General features: G+C 39.7%; 1 protein-coding gene across 1 annotated transcript in view; it reads left to right on the forward strand.

Annotated features, from left to right (window-relative positions):
- Ptp10D (Protein tyrosine phosphatase 10D) overlaps window positions 1-17,111 on the forward strand; it is a 398,723-nt gene that overhangs the window by 225,601 nt on the left and 156,011 nt on the right. Inside the window, exons 9-10 of the mRNA XM_067156405.2 lie at window positions 869-972; window positions 9,219-9,390. Of these exons, the coding sequence (XP_067012506.2) occupies window positions 869-972; window positions 9,219-9,390 (276 nt within the window). The remainder of the gene's footprint in view (window positions 1-868; window positions 973-9,218; window positions 9,391-17,111) is intronic.

Raw genomic sequence — 17,111 nt, forward strand, 5'->3', positions numbered from 1 at the left:
CCTCTGTGGACTGGTTTGGGGTCCATTCAGTCTACGTGAGATCATTTGAGATGGCAGCCCTGGTCTAGAAAGCCAAAAATAACAACCGATAGGATTTGTCGGGCTGATCATGCGTCATCTTGTAATCTGCAGGCCTTTGGAGTGTAGGCATAGGCTTGTCTAGGCTGTATCACCATGGGATTTGGTTTAAATAGTTAACATAATTATATTTGAATTTTGAAAGGGCCTATTTTTAACATTTTTTTGTATCCATGTAGGCTAAATGCCTTTATCTACCAGTAAGGAGTCAGTCAGGGTCAAGTTGAATATTGGGGAACATGATTGCTGAGTGGAACCACAGCAAGACCAGGGACCATAGACCATTAAAGATGGCATGATATCGTGTACCATCACCCCTGGAATTTGATAGTGCGGCGAGCACCATGACTGTGCACCGGAGGATGCGAAGACCGTTAATCGCACATTTCACCGGTGAACGCTGTGGTAGCGTAAAGAGTGCAGGCACTGTTCTGTGATTGGAGACATGTTATTCAGACGAGCCTCTTCAGTACCCACAGTGCGGTCTTCAATACTGCAGAACAGGTCTCCACCTCTGGGATGACCTTGCCAAGTTTGCTACAATGCTGATAAAAGTCCATTACTGGGGAACTCTTACTTTGCAGTTGGAAGGCTTTCACTACTGTAAATATCTTGTAGTGCATTAGGCTTACAAGGATTTTAAAATAAGTTTGTTGCTTATGCGGCGAGGCTTGCAACATGAAGCTCATTGTGGACTCAAATGCACAAAGATTTTAAAATGATGTTGCTCTTGAGATGGCAAGTGAGTGCTGTGTTTCTATGTACTAATAGATGATTGTTTTGATTGCAGAGCCACTACCAGTGACCAATCTGAGAGGCATCACAGATGAGCGGACAGGCCTGATAAAAATCAGCTGGACTCCTGACAATTCAAGTTTTCAAGAAAATTATAAGGTTGGTCTCCAAGTCCTTTGAGAGCTGCAGATATTTTCATTTTTTTTTTTTTTTTTTTTTTTTCAAATTATTATTATGGTATCCTCACATAACAGTTGCCAGATTTGCAGATTTTTAAATGTCAGTGCTTCATATAAGACCCCGTTCTACCGTATTCCTCCGAATCCAAGATGAACCTGAATGCAAGACGACCTCAGTTTTTTCGTCAAAAAATAAATAAATCAGGCTTAAAAAGTGCTTTGTGAAATCATATGAATGCCTGTCTTGTACATTACACATTTTCAGGCTATATGTCTTCACGCCAGTTATGGCTTTAGTTATGCTGTATTTTCTTGCGGCTGCACGATTATTCTTCATTTCGTGAGTTTCATAACCATTAAATTAAAACTGGCATCATAATATCGAAGAGAACCTGTTAAAAATTTGCCAGCAATACATGTACTACGTGTCTTAACAATATGACTATCTATCACGAAAATATTCCTGCTGTCTGTAAAACTGTTAATTTTACTAAGTGTCTGGAACAGTAGACACGTTATAACTCTGCCATTGAGTAACCATGGCCTTTCTAAGAATTCGAAGGCTTGCATGTTTTGATGCCATTCTGCTGATTTGAGAAACATTTTTGTAGAGGCTAATTCAGGGACATTTTCTAATCTATTCAGGGTATTGTCGCTCGCCCAGTCACTTGTACTGTGAACCTGTTTCCTGCCAAGTAGAATGTCCTTCACTCTTCTCTATTTCCCGAGAACCAGTGACAGTACGCAGAGGCACTGTACAACCAAATGCCGCTGCTGGCAATATAGCCTATAGGCCTAATAAAGATGCGGGTGTTGAAGGGGGGGCGGTGTGGGGGGAAGCAGCGTGGTTCCCATGGTAGCTGCCGATGGTGTTCATTACTGTCAGGTCGCAGATGCAAGACAACCCTTGATTTTTCAGAAGATTATGACGGGAAAAAAACAATTGTTTTGGATTCGCTTTCTTTCTTGTCTGTCAGTATTTTCAAATCTCTACTGTCTCTATGTATCTGCTGTGGGGGCTGAATTGATTGTAGTGTTATGGAGGGTCACAGGAGTCTTTTGTAACAAATGGGTGTCAATACATTTGAAATCAAAGATATATTACACTCGTGTAAGACCTGTTGTTATATACAGTATCGAGTGATTGTCCAGAACATTCCTCCACACCATGGGAATAAGGATGATGGGCATTCTGTATCTGACTACTTAGGAACAACACTATCCTTGAGAAGGTCTGAGAGACCTGCACCAAAGACAAGTCTAAAGAACAAGGCCAGAAAGATGGCAGGTTACAGTAAAACAAGACGTGAAAATTGTCAATAAGCGAGACAATGCAGGCAAAAGAGGTCCTCAAAGTAGACCATGTATGATTTATCTGATGAGTGATTATCAATGGTAGGGAGGGGAATTACTCACTATAAACATCTTCACAGAACACTATTAAATTGTGTTAGCAATAGATTGTCGTCGTTCATATTAACAGAACTGTAGCTCTTTATAAAACGTGAATGGCTCCATGCATGAAGCGATCCATTCTCAGAGCAGAAAAATGTAGCTGTGGGTAGAAGTTAGAAGACAATTGCTCGGCAGTCTGAAAAAGCAGATCAGGTCGGAAGTCAAATCCATAGACACGAGCAGTGAAGTTTGTTAGAGTATTATGAAGTATGCTCATAACACATTAATGGAGGTGGAACTCATAGACGTGATCAGAGTGATGAGTCAGTCGATGTGATGCATGTTCGACTTTAGCAGCTATAGCGTGCATCTCCATGGAGTTGTATTTTTGTAGATTATAGTAACCTGCTGGTGGTTAGAAGTGAACATCCATGCTGGCTGTTCCCATTCTGAGATATACACGTCGATAAACGTCAACACAGCTCGCTACCCTCTGTGGGTGGGGGACGAAGACGAAGAAGACATCGCAGTATTCCCTGCCTGTCATAAGAGGTGACTAAAAGGGGTGAGTCACACCCCCTCCCTTACTGACAACCAACCTCACCATAAACACACACGTTGGAAGATTCAAGGCATGGACCGCCACTAGGAAAGGCCAAACACCGTCCTGAACTGGAAACAGTCCTCATTTCAAATAGTAGAACAGGAATGAGACCAAAGCTACCAGCAAAAAAATCCCAACTAAATTTAAATGAGGTTTTATTGATATAATAAAATCAAAAAGAAACAAGAAATGAAGCCAGCAATTAAAAAAAAAATTAAGTATACATACATGTGCAGAGCTCATCCAATAGAAGTCATAACACTAACGCGTGAGCACAGTTTTTTCAAACACCAAGCTTAAATTATTCATAAGACGGGCTCACCGTCTCAATTGCAATCTCGCTACATAATGTGGTAATGTGAATACAATCCACACTGATCAACTCGGTCATTCTTTCCGCGAGATTAATAGAATTCCTTATATGCGCGTCTATTTAACTTCCACATCGTCACAACAATTACCACACAGATCAAAGCTCCCATGCGGCATGGAGAAGAAAAAAAGGGGTCCAGAGAAGGTAAAAATAAGATGCGAGAGATCACAACATAGCACAGAGGAATAAAATTTAAACCCAAAGAGAACCACAGGCATGCGCATAGCCTGAATAAGAAAAGAACATGGCGGCCTTGGGGGCAAGCGAAAGGCCGTGATAGAAACCAAGGCAAAATAAATATCACCGAGCCGGTAACAAACATGAGACACAGTAACAAGATTAAAATATAAAATGAGCTGACCTATACGTCATCCTTTCTCCCCTTTCACTCACCAGCACACACCCACACATTCAGACATTGCCAGTATCGGCAAACAATCTGAGCAGTTGCTCCAGTTAATAAGTTGAACACAATCTCATATAGTGTGACTCTCATAGTCACACACAAAGGTCTCCCATGTGTCAGAGATAGCGTGCACAGCGCAAGCAATTAGCAGTAGGATAATAGAGACCCCGTGGTCACACATAAACCCATCAGCTCACGCACTCTGTACGACACGAATGGATCACTTATAGTTATGAATTTCATTGGTTCCGTATTGAAGTGGGATTACAACAAAATTAAATTCTTTTCAAGGTCCACCTATTGTATTGAATAGGTGGACCTTGAAAACGAATGGATCTCCGCGTCGATACGCAGGGCATACATACGTTGATGGCGAAAAACTTCACAATGTAGTGCACGTAAATAACATCATAACTCAATCACAATAAAGACAACTAGCACGCAGCTCATTCATGCAACAGAGCAGAAGGATGCGTATCAATCAGTTATGGACGATAGCGAAGAATGTCATAACAGCACCGTAGAAATAATATAATACAAGGACTACCATACCTGTAATATCAATAAAGTAACAAGAAGGATGGTAGTACGGGTCAAGTTTAAATCTATTGGAAACCCATTTATGGCATAAAAACGCCAATCCAATCTGCGTGGGGTCCATGCTTACACTCCACGCACATAACAATGCAAAGAATCACTCCAGAGAGTTAAAACTACTGTCTCACCGAAAGAATGATCTTCCGTGCTGCCCTCTCTGGTACAATCATGGAAACACTTAAGTCAATTGAGGTGAGGCTGATACATGCTCTTTGCAATATGGGAAACATCATTTTTATGAACATGCCAGGGGTGACCAGGGGATGATTGTATTAAAACTATGAAACTTGCTTGTGATTGGTACCAATGTGAGAAACACCACAAGTCTGAGCGTTGCCTGTGATTAAAATCACTATATCAGCAACACCATGGGTCTGCGTTGCCTGTGATTGGTACCCACTATATGAGGAACACGATGAGAATACCGGCGCCCGTGATCAGTACACCTATGTGAGGAACACCATGGGTCTGTGTTGCCTGTGATTGGTACCCACTATATGAGGAACACGATGGGAATACCGGCACCCATGATTAGTACACCTATGTGAGGAACACCATGGGTCTGTGTTGCCTGTGATTAGTACTCACTATATGAGGAACACGATGGGAATACCGGCGCCCGTGATTAGTACACCTATGTGAGGAACACCATGGGTTTGCGTTGCCTGTGCGATGTGCAATACTTGTGAGTTGTACCATAATGTGTGGAATACCGCGAGTCTATGCTACTTTTGATTAGTACCGCAACATAACAAATACCATGGTTCCACTTTCCTAGCAATAAGTACCATTATGAGGGGCCGTTGACCTGGATTTTGGACCCCTTTATACAACAAGCATCCTCAATTCAGGATTGTGCTTTAGTCAGTAATACTATTGTATGTGATAGTTTCTGGGTTGGATCCACTGATTGTTTCAAATTCATATGCATCCATTTATTCTTCAACGTCACGTTTTTTATTCTGGTCAGTGGATGTTTTTGAACTCTTAAATTGTCATTACATTTCGTACGATTAGTGGCTGATGACCTAGCTGTTAGGCCCCTTTGAACAACAAACATCAGCAGCAGCACAGCTGATAAGGATCGGTGATGTTTCACCTCATATTAGACACGCCTGAAGCTTGTGCAGGACATCGGAACCATTGAGGAGGGATATCTCGCATTCAGCATGATGAGCAAATATTGAATTAAATTTAGAGTCATTTGGAAAGACTACAGGACTCAAATTAACTCGCCTATGTATGGTCGTAGGAGAGTGTAATATATGAAGCCAACTATTTCCAGTTTCAACTTAGGCTCTTCAGACTGCTGAAACTAATTTTCAGAAAATACATTTCTCAGCTACTTGAAAAAGAAACAACTTAATTAAAATAGGACATGTTTTGTTTTTCGAAAGAACATTGTCATATTCCATCAAGTCACACTCACATATTTGAGTTGTTACTCTATGTTTATACATTTATTTACTCACAGATAGTTTCGGCACATTGAAGGGCCTAAAAAAAAAAAAAAAAAAAAAAAAAAATCAAAGCATCCCCCAATGTAGACAATCTGAGAATGTCCTGAGCTGTCATCATCATCATCATCATCCTAAACCATCTCCAGTTTCCCGGGTGTGGTATATGAGCCTCCTCCATCTCATCCTGTCCTTGTACCATTCTTCCTCCACCAACTTGTCCCAATCATGACCTCTCAGCAGTACATCGCTCTTAACTAAATCTATCCATTTCCTTCGTGGCCTTCCCATGGGTCGTCTTCCTTCTACTTTCCTGTCAAATTTCTTCCTTGCAGTTCAGTTAACTGGCATCCTCTTCATGTGACCAAACCACTTCAGTCTTGATATCTGAATCTTATTGAGGAGACAATCATCTATTCCTACTTCTTCTCTAGTTTCTCATTCCTAATCTTGTCTTCCCTGGTTTTCTGGATCATAGTGCGTACGAATTTCATTTCAGCTGCCTGGAGTTTGGAATTATCTCTATTGGTCGGTGTTGTGGTTTCGAGACTGTACGTAAGAATTGGTGTATAATAGACTTGTACAATGTCATTTTTGTTTTCATAAGTATTTGCTTATCCCACAGCAGGTGTCTTACCTGGTGGTAAAATTGTGTTGCCTTATTGATTCGATTGTTCACCTCATGTTTTGCTAGGTTGTCATTTGATAGAGCACTACCCAAGTGTTTGAAAACTGGAACGCTGTCCAGTTGGGCTTCATTTAACGTGACTATTGGTTCTACTCCTTCCCCATACACTTTCATCACCACTGTCTTGGTCTTGCTGTGTTTAAACCATATTTCTTAAACTCCTCATTCCAGCTCTGCATTCTCTCTCCCAATTCCTCTTCTGAGTCACTCCAGATCGCAACATCATCTGCAAATGTGAAGGCTTGATATCTCCATGTTTTTTCCTTTTAATATATTTCATTACTACATCCATTACAACAATAAATAGAAGTGGTGACAATGAGCTGCCCTGCTGCACTCCTCTCTTTGTTTCAAATCAGTCTGACAAACCACATCCCACTTGAATACAACATCCTGAGCTGTATCAAAAAAGAAATTCTCCTGATCAGGACTGAAAACTCTTCTTAAACCTGTTCCTTGATATTGACCAATTCCCTCTGGCAATTGTTACTGTCTTATCTATAACCAGGTGCCACATAAGATCACGAGAAGTGAAACCATTATGCTGAAGGAGAGTGCAGCACAACACTGAGGTATTATAAAATCAGTAACAGTTGGCTAATTTTGATTATTCATCCGGTAAGCTGTCAGCATAGCAGAATATATGTCTGGGTAAGACTATTTTAGGCTGACAGGATTTGAACCTCTGACATTTCTCATTGTAAATTGTATCCTGCCTCCTCAGAGATGTTGATAGCGTGCATGATTAGTTGATCAAGTGTATGAGTAATGGAAAGGAACGAACGAGTGACAAATCAAGTTATATATAGAGACACACATTATAGTGCAAGTCACATTACCACCTCTTTATTTTATTATTACAGCAAAAATTATCATTTGATTTGTGTCATAAGGTATATGCGACATTATCATAACATAATGAGAGCTTTTGTAGAGAAAATCTTCCACGGTAGATCCAGATGTTTCTCTCACAGCAGCCTGCAGTTTGCCTGGTATTTGGTAGTGCTGTTGCCTTTCTTTTTCCTTAATGAAACTCCTCAAAGCTTTATCTGGAGTGAACAAGCTGGCTAGGTCAGGAGGGCTCGTGCTACCTCCGATCCACCTGTCTGAAACAATTTATTAAGGCATTCTTTAACACTGTTAGCAAAATATGCAGGGACTCCATCTTGTTGCAGGATTATAGTATTTGCTATTCCAGCTTCCGTGAGTTGCAAATAGAGCCGTTATTGGAACATCTCTTCATGAGACTGCTTGTTAACTATACCATTTAAAAAAATGGTCATGTCAGCCCAGATCATAACATGGTGGTTATCTGAAATTTCTGTGAGAAATTGGGATTGTCCTTAGCGCATATCACAACATTGCGATTTCTTGAATTTCAGTGAATTCTGTGCTCATCTGTGAAAATGATGTTACTTCCATCACGTTCCTATTTGAATCTCTGGAGAAGGGCAGCACAAGCATCGCATTAAGAGTAAATATCAGAATCACTTAGCTCATTAACATGGCAGTGGTAGAAACGGTTTTAAGCCTAAATTTTTCATCATATGATATCATTTTGTTGTCCGGGGTATGCCAAGTTCACTGGGTATTTATGTGTTGATTCAACAGGCAACTGCTCTGCAGATGTCTGCACGTTCGATGCAAGTTTCCCATCTCTTTACGAGTCTTCCACCAATAATAACTAAACTTATGTCGTAATGGTCCACCTTTTCAATACTATAGTATTTTAGTACTCACAATTCAGTGACAATTCAATAGGGATCAAAACCATGAAGTTTATATCCTATATCCACTTTGTACACGATTGTTCACATTCCCTGTTTCAAGTGAATGCTTTTCCCATTGCAATGATATTTTCGGGGATGGTGAAACTCAAACCCTTTTTTAGAAACAATTCGTAACGTCCATCATCGTTGCACCTGTATTGGGTCTCTCGTGCACCCTCCATGCGGCAACCAAATGCTGTTCAACAGACTGCAGTCACTCGGACACATTCTAGTTTGAAGCGATTGTTGTGCATTAATATGAAACAAAGGGGGTAACATGGCATAGGATAAACACAATGACGTGTCAGTGTTGGGAGAGGATATCAGTCCCAGTTCTACTACAGTTCGTAACAAGCTCGTTTCTATTTTTATTTCTATTTCATGAAAATATTCCTGCTGTCTGTAAAACTGTTAATTTTACTAAGTATCTGGAACAATAGACATGTTATAACTCTGCCAATGGGTAGCCATGGTCTTTCTAAGAATTCAAAGGCTTGCATGTTTTGATGCCATTCTGCTGATTTGAGAAACAGTTTTGTAGAGGCTAATTCAGGGACATTTTAAAATCTATTCAGGGTATTGTCGCTCGCCAACTTCATGTTGATTTGATTCTGCCATCATAGGCCTACTTGCTGCCCATTAACATTCAGCAGTTCCCATTAATCATCAAACTCTGGTAAAATGACAGAATCTGCAGAAATTCTCAGGACTTCTCCTTGAACCAAGATCTCTCACTGCAAATTCCTCTTTCATTTCTTTTAGCAACTGTCCTATATGCAGATTTAAAAGACTGGGAGACAGGTTAAAACCTGTGTCCTTTTTTTCCTTAATTGTTACTTGCCGTATGTTGTATTGCTGTGGCTTGTTGTGTTTTGAACATGTTCTCAGTCACCCTCGTACTGTTATACTGGATCACATGTTTTAATGCTGTGTACAGATCACCACCCATGAAGTGGAGGCCTCCTACAGTGGTGATATCAACACAGTGTACACAGACAACTTATCTGCCGTTCTGGAACAACTGTTACCTGGACGGAACTACTCCATCACTGTCCAGGCTATCAGCAACCAGATGGAGAGCAACGAGACCACCATCTATATGGCTACAAGTGAGTACAGAAACAAATTAAAACCACCGTACACCCAGTTACCAGATATATTGTACCAGTGAGAAACTCCAAATATTTTTTGTTTATTTTTTATTATATTTTTGCTCTTGTTTTGACGAATAATGTGATTTTAGCGTGTTTTGGCTATGAGAGTGACATTACAATCTTGTTTGACGACACTTCTATCTTTACTGCATCGAGCAAAGAGCATCATGATCATTCCAGCTGACATTGGGCAGAGGAAAATATGGTTCTTCACCAGCACCACCATCTTGTAAATACATTTCGTTATCCTCAAGCTGGTTGATTTGGAATGATATTTTCTTGGAAAATATGTCCCTAATTGGCCAAGTTTTTCCTCTTTGATTGAACAAGTTTCCTTTTTTGCTGACATTTGCTTGATATTTGGTGTGCATTATACAAGTCAAACTGTTTGTTAGGGAGAATGGTTCATATTTTCCTTATTATAAAAAATGAAAGTGTTTACGCATTCTTAGGCCTTTTCAATGATGAAATTACCAGTTTGGCAGCAGGCTCGCCAGTTGGAGACACATTGACTGTACACCAGGGGAGAAGTCTAAGTTCTCCCATTAGGGAACCATAATTTAATTCCACTCTTTTGGTCTTTTTGGTCCTAGTTCCCTACGGAGAAAGTATGTTTTGATGATGATGATGATGTTGTTTTAAGGGGCCTAACATCGAAGGTCATCGGCCCGAAAGTATGTTTTAATATTTAGGCCAGCAATTGCACTTTCTATTTGATACTCTCTTTTCCCCCACTCGGCTTCATTATATCGCACCCTTACGGTTGGCCGGTCCTTCTACCAACGAGATCAGTTTGAAATTTATGAATGCCACAGCTAGTCAAAAGTGTAACGATGGTGATTAAATGAGGTCACATATGATGTTAAAGTGATAATCAAGGTAACGCGAAAACATGGTTACATTAAAAATCCTATTGGGCAATCAATGTTCAGCATTGTGGATTTAGTCTTCTTCTTCTTCTTCTTCTTCTTCTTCTTCTTCTTCTTCTTCTTCTTCTTCTTTTATGACCACATAGTATCACTTTAGTCAGTCCGTCGTTCAGGTCTCTTTGAAGTTATTGTTCGGGCTTTGCGGTCCTCCCAGTACTTCTTCAGATGCTCTGATCTTCGTGCCCTTTCCTCAGTTGAAAATGTGCGTGTTGTTGGTTTGTTTTGTGTAAGGGTAAAGCGGAGGTTTGTATTCTTGAGTTTTGTATTCAATTTTATCTTATTTTTGGTGTCTTCTGTTGTAAGGCCTATTTCCTTCAGATCCTCTCTTACTTCTCTGATCCATTTACATTCTGTTGTGGTATTTTTTGAGACGAGATTGTGTTGTACTAGTTGTTTCAGAAGTCTCGAGTCCTGCATCCTCATGATATGATACCAATATAAATGGTCCGTCATTGGACATTATAAATTTTCCAGCTAACTCATTCTTGGTTGCCAGCGTTTCGCCCTCGTGTGCTAGGGTGGGCTCATCAGTTGGTACCTAGCACACCTACCAATATGCTGGCTAGTGCATACCGTGGAGGCCACTGCGTAGGCTAACTGGAGCCACCGGCAGTGCCAGTGCACTAAGAGACTTTGTCTCATTATCAAAAATTGATGCCTGCTTGGCCATCAGATGACATAGATGTTGATTCCCATAGGGAATCTGAAATATTTGTCCTGAATGAGTAAATTTATAATACCAATATGAATGGTCCGTCATTGGACATTATAAATTTTCCAGCTAACTCATTCTTGGTTGCCAGCGTTTCGCCCTCGTGTGCTAGGGTGGGCTCATCAGTTGGTACCTAGCACACCTACCAATACGCTGGCTAGTGCATACCGTGGAGGCCACTGCGTAGGCTAACTGGAGCCACCGGCAGTGCCAATGCACTAAGAACTTTGTCTCATTATCAAAAATTGATGCCTGCTTGGCCATCAGATGACATAGATGTTGATTCCCATAGGGAATCTGAAATATTTGTCCTGAATGAGTAAATTTATAATACCAAGTACTTAGTGCATTGGCACTGCCGGTGGCTCCAGTTAGCCTACGCAGTGGCCTCCACGGTATGCACTAGCCAGCGTATTGGTAGGTGTGCTAGGTACCAACTGATGAGCCCACCCTAGCACACGAGGGCGAAACGCTGGCAACCAAGAATGAGTTAGCTGGAAAATTTATAATGTCCAATGACGGACCATTTATATTGGTATTATAAATTTACTCATTCAGGACAAATATTTCAGATTCCCTATGGGAATCAACATCTATGTCATCTGATGGCCAAGCAGGCATCAATTTTTGATAATGAGACAAAGTCTCTTAGTGCATTGGCACTGCCGGTGGCTCCAGTTAGCCTACGCAGTGGCCTCCACGGTATGCACTAGCCAGCGTATTGGTAGGTGTGCTAGGTACCAACTGATGAGCCCACCCTAGCACACGAGGGCGAAACGCTGGCAACCAAGAATGAGTTAGCTGGAAAATTTATAATGTCCAATGACGGACCATTTATATTGGTATTATAAATTTACTCATTCAGGACAAATATTTCAGATTCCCTATGGGAATCAACATCTATGTCATCCTCATGATATGTCCAAAGAATCCCAGTCTCCTCTTGCGCATAGTATCTGTAATGGGTTCTAGCTCTTTGTACACGACTTTGTTAGGTATTAACCACCACTGTCCATCTTTCTGATATTTTTTGTTGATACAGGTTCTTCCAATCCTCCTTTCAATTTTCTGAAGTCTGTCAGTCTTTGATTGTTTATTCAGGTAAAAGAGTGTTTCTGCTGCATATGTAGCTTCCGGTTTTATAACTGTGTTGTAGTGTTTTATTTTTGTATTTATTGATAGACATTTCTTTTTGTAGATATCCCATGTTAATTTTTGTGCTTTAGCTAATCTATTTGTTCTTACTTGGATTGAGATTTTTTCATTTAAGTTATGTGTTATTACTTCTCCAAGATATTTAAACTGAGTTACTATTTTGATTTTATTACCATTTATGGTGACTTCTTTTAGCTGTGTTGGTTTTTGGGGCATAATTTCTGTTTTTTCAAATGATATTTTGAGGCCAATTTTATTTGCAATGTTTTGAAGTTCTTGCTTCTTTTATGTCCACTGCTAGTAATGCTAAATCGTCAGCAAAACCCAGGCAATTTGTTTTGATTTTTCGGCCAATCTTTATTTTGGGGGGACATTTTCTAAACCATTCCCTCATTACCATTTCTAGAGCACAGTTAAATAATAGTGGTGAGAGCCCATCTCCCTGCCGTAGTCCAGTTTTAATTTCAAATGTCTCTGATGTTTCACCCCTAAACTTCAATTTTGACTTGGTATTGGTGAGAGTCAATTTTATCATGTTTATTAATTTGGGGTGTAGTCCAAAGTGTCTTAAAATTTTAAACAGAGATTCTCTATGGATGCAATCATAAGCTTTCTTGAAATCTACAAATGTTATCACCATATCTCTGTTTCTTCTCCTGTTCTAGTCCATTATCAACTTAAGACTCATGATCTGATCAGGACAGCTCCTCCAGGGTCTGAAACCTCCTTGATATTCTCCTAGTTCTTTCTCAAGTTGTAAACTAATCCTATTAAGGATGATTATTGAAAATATTTTGTATGTTATGTCTAGGAGCGAGATTCCCCTGTAGTTATTAGGGTCGGTTTTGTCCCCTTTTTTGTGCAGAGGATGAATGAGGGCTGTTGTCCAGTGTTCTGGTAGTTCTTCTTTAATCCAGATAGAGACAAGTTGTTGATGGAGGGCAACTTTTGCTGAGGTTCCTGCATATTTCCAGATTTCCGCAAAGGTCTGATCTTCTCCTGGCGCTTTGTAGTTTTTTAATTTATTCAGAGCTTGGTAGACTTCCTTTATTGTGGGGGGATTGATGTTTTCTGGTGATGTTTTTATCGGGGTGTTGGTGTCCAAATGAAGGAGTTCTGTAGGTTCCTCACAATTTAAAAGCTTGTTGAAATGTTTAGCCAGAATTTCTGCATTGTCTTTATTGTTATGGGCCAGCTTACCATCTTCATCCTTCATCAGTAGGGTCGGGGGTTCATATTTTTGTGCTGCTTTCTGAAGGTTTTGTAGTAGTCCCTTGATTTAGTTTTACTGAACTGTTCTTCAATTAACTGCAGGGTGTCCTTATGATGTCTTTTTATTCTTCTTAAGACTTGGGTAGTTTCTTTTCTCTGTTTTACTAGCTTTTGATAGGATATTTCTGTCTTTTGGGACTGATGTAATAGCCATGCCTGATGTCTTTTCTCCACTGTTTCATCACATTCACTGTTCCACCATTGGTGTTTTTTACGTGGTTTAATTGGAGCTAGGTCTTCTGCAATTTGTTTAAGGTTGTGTACTAAGTCTTCAAGTTTATCTGTGATTTTTATTTTTTCAGTTGCTTTCTGGTAATTTTTATTGTTGATTAGCTGGGTAGGATCTATTTTTCTTTTAGTTTTAAGGGCTTGCTTTTGTTGTCTCCTCTAGTCTAATAGAGTGAATAATTCTGATGATTTTATATGTGATGACTGATGACCTATTGTGAACTTATTCAGATACTATTTGGTATACCAGATGGTTGTATTTAATCATAACCGTTGTTCTCAATTTTACATATTCATAATACTCAGAATGTATTATATACTAATGGATGGAATAAAATTATACATTATCATGGATGGTTGAATATATCTATTCTACACAGAAAACAACTGAGATAATCAGGTCATTCACATTTTTATTCAAGAAATCCTTATACTATCACTTTGACGAGACCAAAGAATAGTATTGAATTGAAGGCTAAGAAAAAAATAAAATAAAAATGATAAATATAGGAATTTATTATTCTGACAATATCCAAGCCCATTATCATTCAAGTTACTCCCGTAAAATAAAGTATAATGATTGTTGATATAAGTCTATTACATTGTAATGCAGTGGAAAATCAATTGCATTGTTCAGCAAGTATCATTGGTCTATGTCCGACTTGTTGGCTGAACAGTCAGCATACTGGCCTTCGGTTCAGAGGGTCCCGGGTTCGATTCCCGGCCGGGTCGGGGATTTTAACCTTAATTGGTTAATTCCAATGGCAGGGGGGCTGGGTGTATGTGTTGTCTTCAATCATCATTTCATCCTCATCACGACACGCAGGTCGCCTACGGGAGTCAAATAGAAAGACCTGCACCTGGCGAGCCGAACCTGTCCTGGGATATCCCGGCACTGAAAGCCATACGACATTTCATTGGTCTATTACACGAACACTAGTTTACATCAATCTTTAATTTGCTATCTTTCAGTTTCTATCCATACGTCAGATAATATTTGTTGAATATCATATAAACATAAGCTGTTTCAGATTTAGAATTACCTCCATGGCTCAGGCGGCAGCGTGCCGGCCTCTTACTGCTGAGTTTTGTGGTTCACATCCTGGTCACGCTATGTGAGATTTGTGCTGGACAAAGCGGAGGCGGAACAGGCTTTTTTCCGGGTACCCCGGTTTTCCCTGTCATCTTTCATTCCAGCAACACTCTCAACTATCATTTCATTTCATCTGTCACTCATTAATCATTGCCCCAGAGAAGTGCGACTGGCTTCGGCAGCCGGCGCAATTCCTATCCTCGCCGCAAGATGCGGTCTCCATTCAATCCATTCCTGACCCGGTCAAATGACTGGAAACAGGCTGTTGATTTTAAATTTCATATATCTCAGTTACCAAATCACATAAACCTTTCCATTATTCAGATTTGTTTCAGTAACAAGATTCTACCTAATAACGTTCTTCCAGCAGTAAAATAAATGAAATTGAATCTAATCTAACCTACTATAAACAAACATTTGCCCTGAGGATGTCTACACCCATGAAAGGCCAAACACACAATGGTGTGCGCATATGCCTCTGTGGATATATCCCCCTTAGGGACTGTACTACGACAGCCAGATAAAAGTGCGGTATAAATTTATTTGGCAGTTTGGACATTTATCTGGAAGTTTGGTTGAAACCGCGTACTACGACTTTCGTTTATGTGCAATCTGGGAAAATATTCTAGAGTATAGCTATGCCGAAGTTGGAGAGGCTGTTAACGCTCTTATCGGGGACTTAGCTCTTTTCGGGGACGCTACTGTAAAGAATCAAGATGGCTACTCATGAAGATAAATCTACATCTGCATGATGCTATGTGAAATTAAGTTGTTACAATGTAGTTTATTTATATATTTATAAAGTATGTCATGCTTCCTGTCCAGCTATCACAGAATTCTTAAAGATTTCGCAAGCTAGCAAGTTGTTGCTACTGAGTATTTCAGTAGTACACAAGCAGGCAACCGCAAGCTTCATGGGTAGCCGTGGTCGTTAGGGCAGCAAAGCTTGCTGCTAAGCAGTTTTTCGTGGGTTCGAGTTCCAATAGTCTAACATTTTTTTTATCTTGTAAATGGTAGTCGGTAGGGTACTAGAGGTGATAGTACACATTTCCTAATCATTAAAATGCGTGTCAAAAGCGTGGGTTCTATTCCAAATCTATCCGCGACGCACATATGGAGTAAAGGTATACGACGATGTTCATGGTGATTCGTCCGTCGAATGAGGACGTTAAGGAGGTTATATTTCTTTTACTTCATAACAACTTGCTACAAAAGTATTTACGCTAAAGTGGGATAAATGCTTGCCAGTTACTATTCTCACGTTGTATTGAAAAGAAAGAAACTAACTACTTATTCAATGAGCAAACAATAAATTGAATTAATAATAAAATTAATGATCCCACGCTGCATCAGTGGCATTAATTACGAATATAAACTTTACTTTCGTCGTAACGCGCAACCTCGTAAATAGTACTAGACAAAAAAAATACATAACCTGAATCTTAACTTTTGCGTCCACGTTACATTTTCAGTCTTTTTATTTTCTATAACAGTTTCAGTTTCGTTACACAGTCAATTAATTTTAACATTTCTTCGTATGTGTATATTTCAGTCCTAATTCTGTTTTTGACCTGGACTTGCACATTATAGCTTAATAAGAGTCTGATATTGGATGCTAGTAATACAATTTCAAAAGGAATAGAGCTAAACAAACGAAAACACCATGGAACACGTATACCACCGCGCTAAATTTCACTATGTTTTCAGTAACCTTATTACCAACTCAATAAAAATGTTACTACAGCTTCCGCATTACAATACCATCGTTAAAATCCGTTGGTAGTACGCAAGAAAATATTAAACTTCTAGTTTGCAAAACTGCAGCCTACGTATCTGGCTGTTTATCTGACAGTCATAGTACAGGCCCTTAATGAAGCAATTAAATAAAATGGCAATTAAAATAACATGAAACAAGAATAAGAAAATAAAATCACATTAGACAAATGAAATAAATAAAACAACACAACAACACATCTCTGAGGCACACTACAACTTAACCCAGAAATAACTACAATTAAGCTATACCGAGCTTGATAGCTGCAGTCGCTTAAGTGCGGCCAGTATCCAGCATTCAGGAGATAGTAGGTTCGAACCCCACTGTCGGCAGCCCTGAAAATGGTTTTCCGTGGTTTCCCATTTTTACACCAGGCAAATGCTGGGGCTGTACCTTAATTAAGGCCACGGACGCTTCCTTCACACTCCTAGCCCTTTCCTGTCCCATCATCGCCATAAGACCTATCTTTGGCGGTGCGACGTAAAGTAACTAGCAAAAAAAAAAAGCTATAAT

Source organism: Anabrus simplex, chromosome 12, assembly GCF_040414725.1.
Source record: "Anabrus simplex isolate iqAnaSimp1 chromosome 12, ASM4041472v1, whole genome shotgun sequence".
Classification (NCBI taxonomy): domain Eukaryota; kingdom Metazoa; phylum Arthropoda; class Insecta; order Orthoptera; family Tettigoniidae; genus Anabrus; species Anabrus simplex.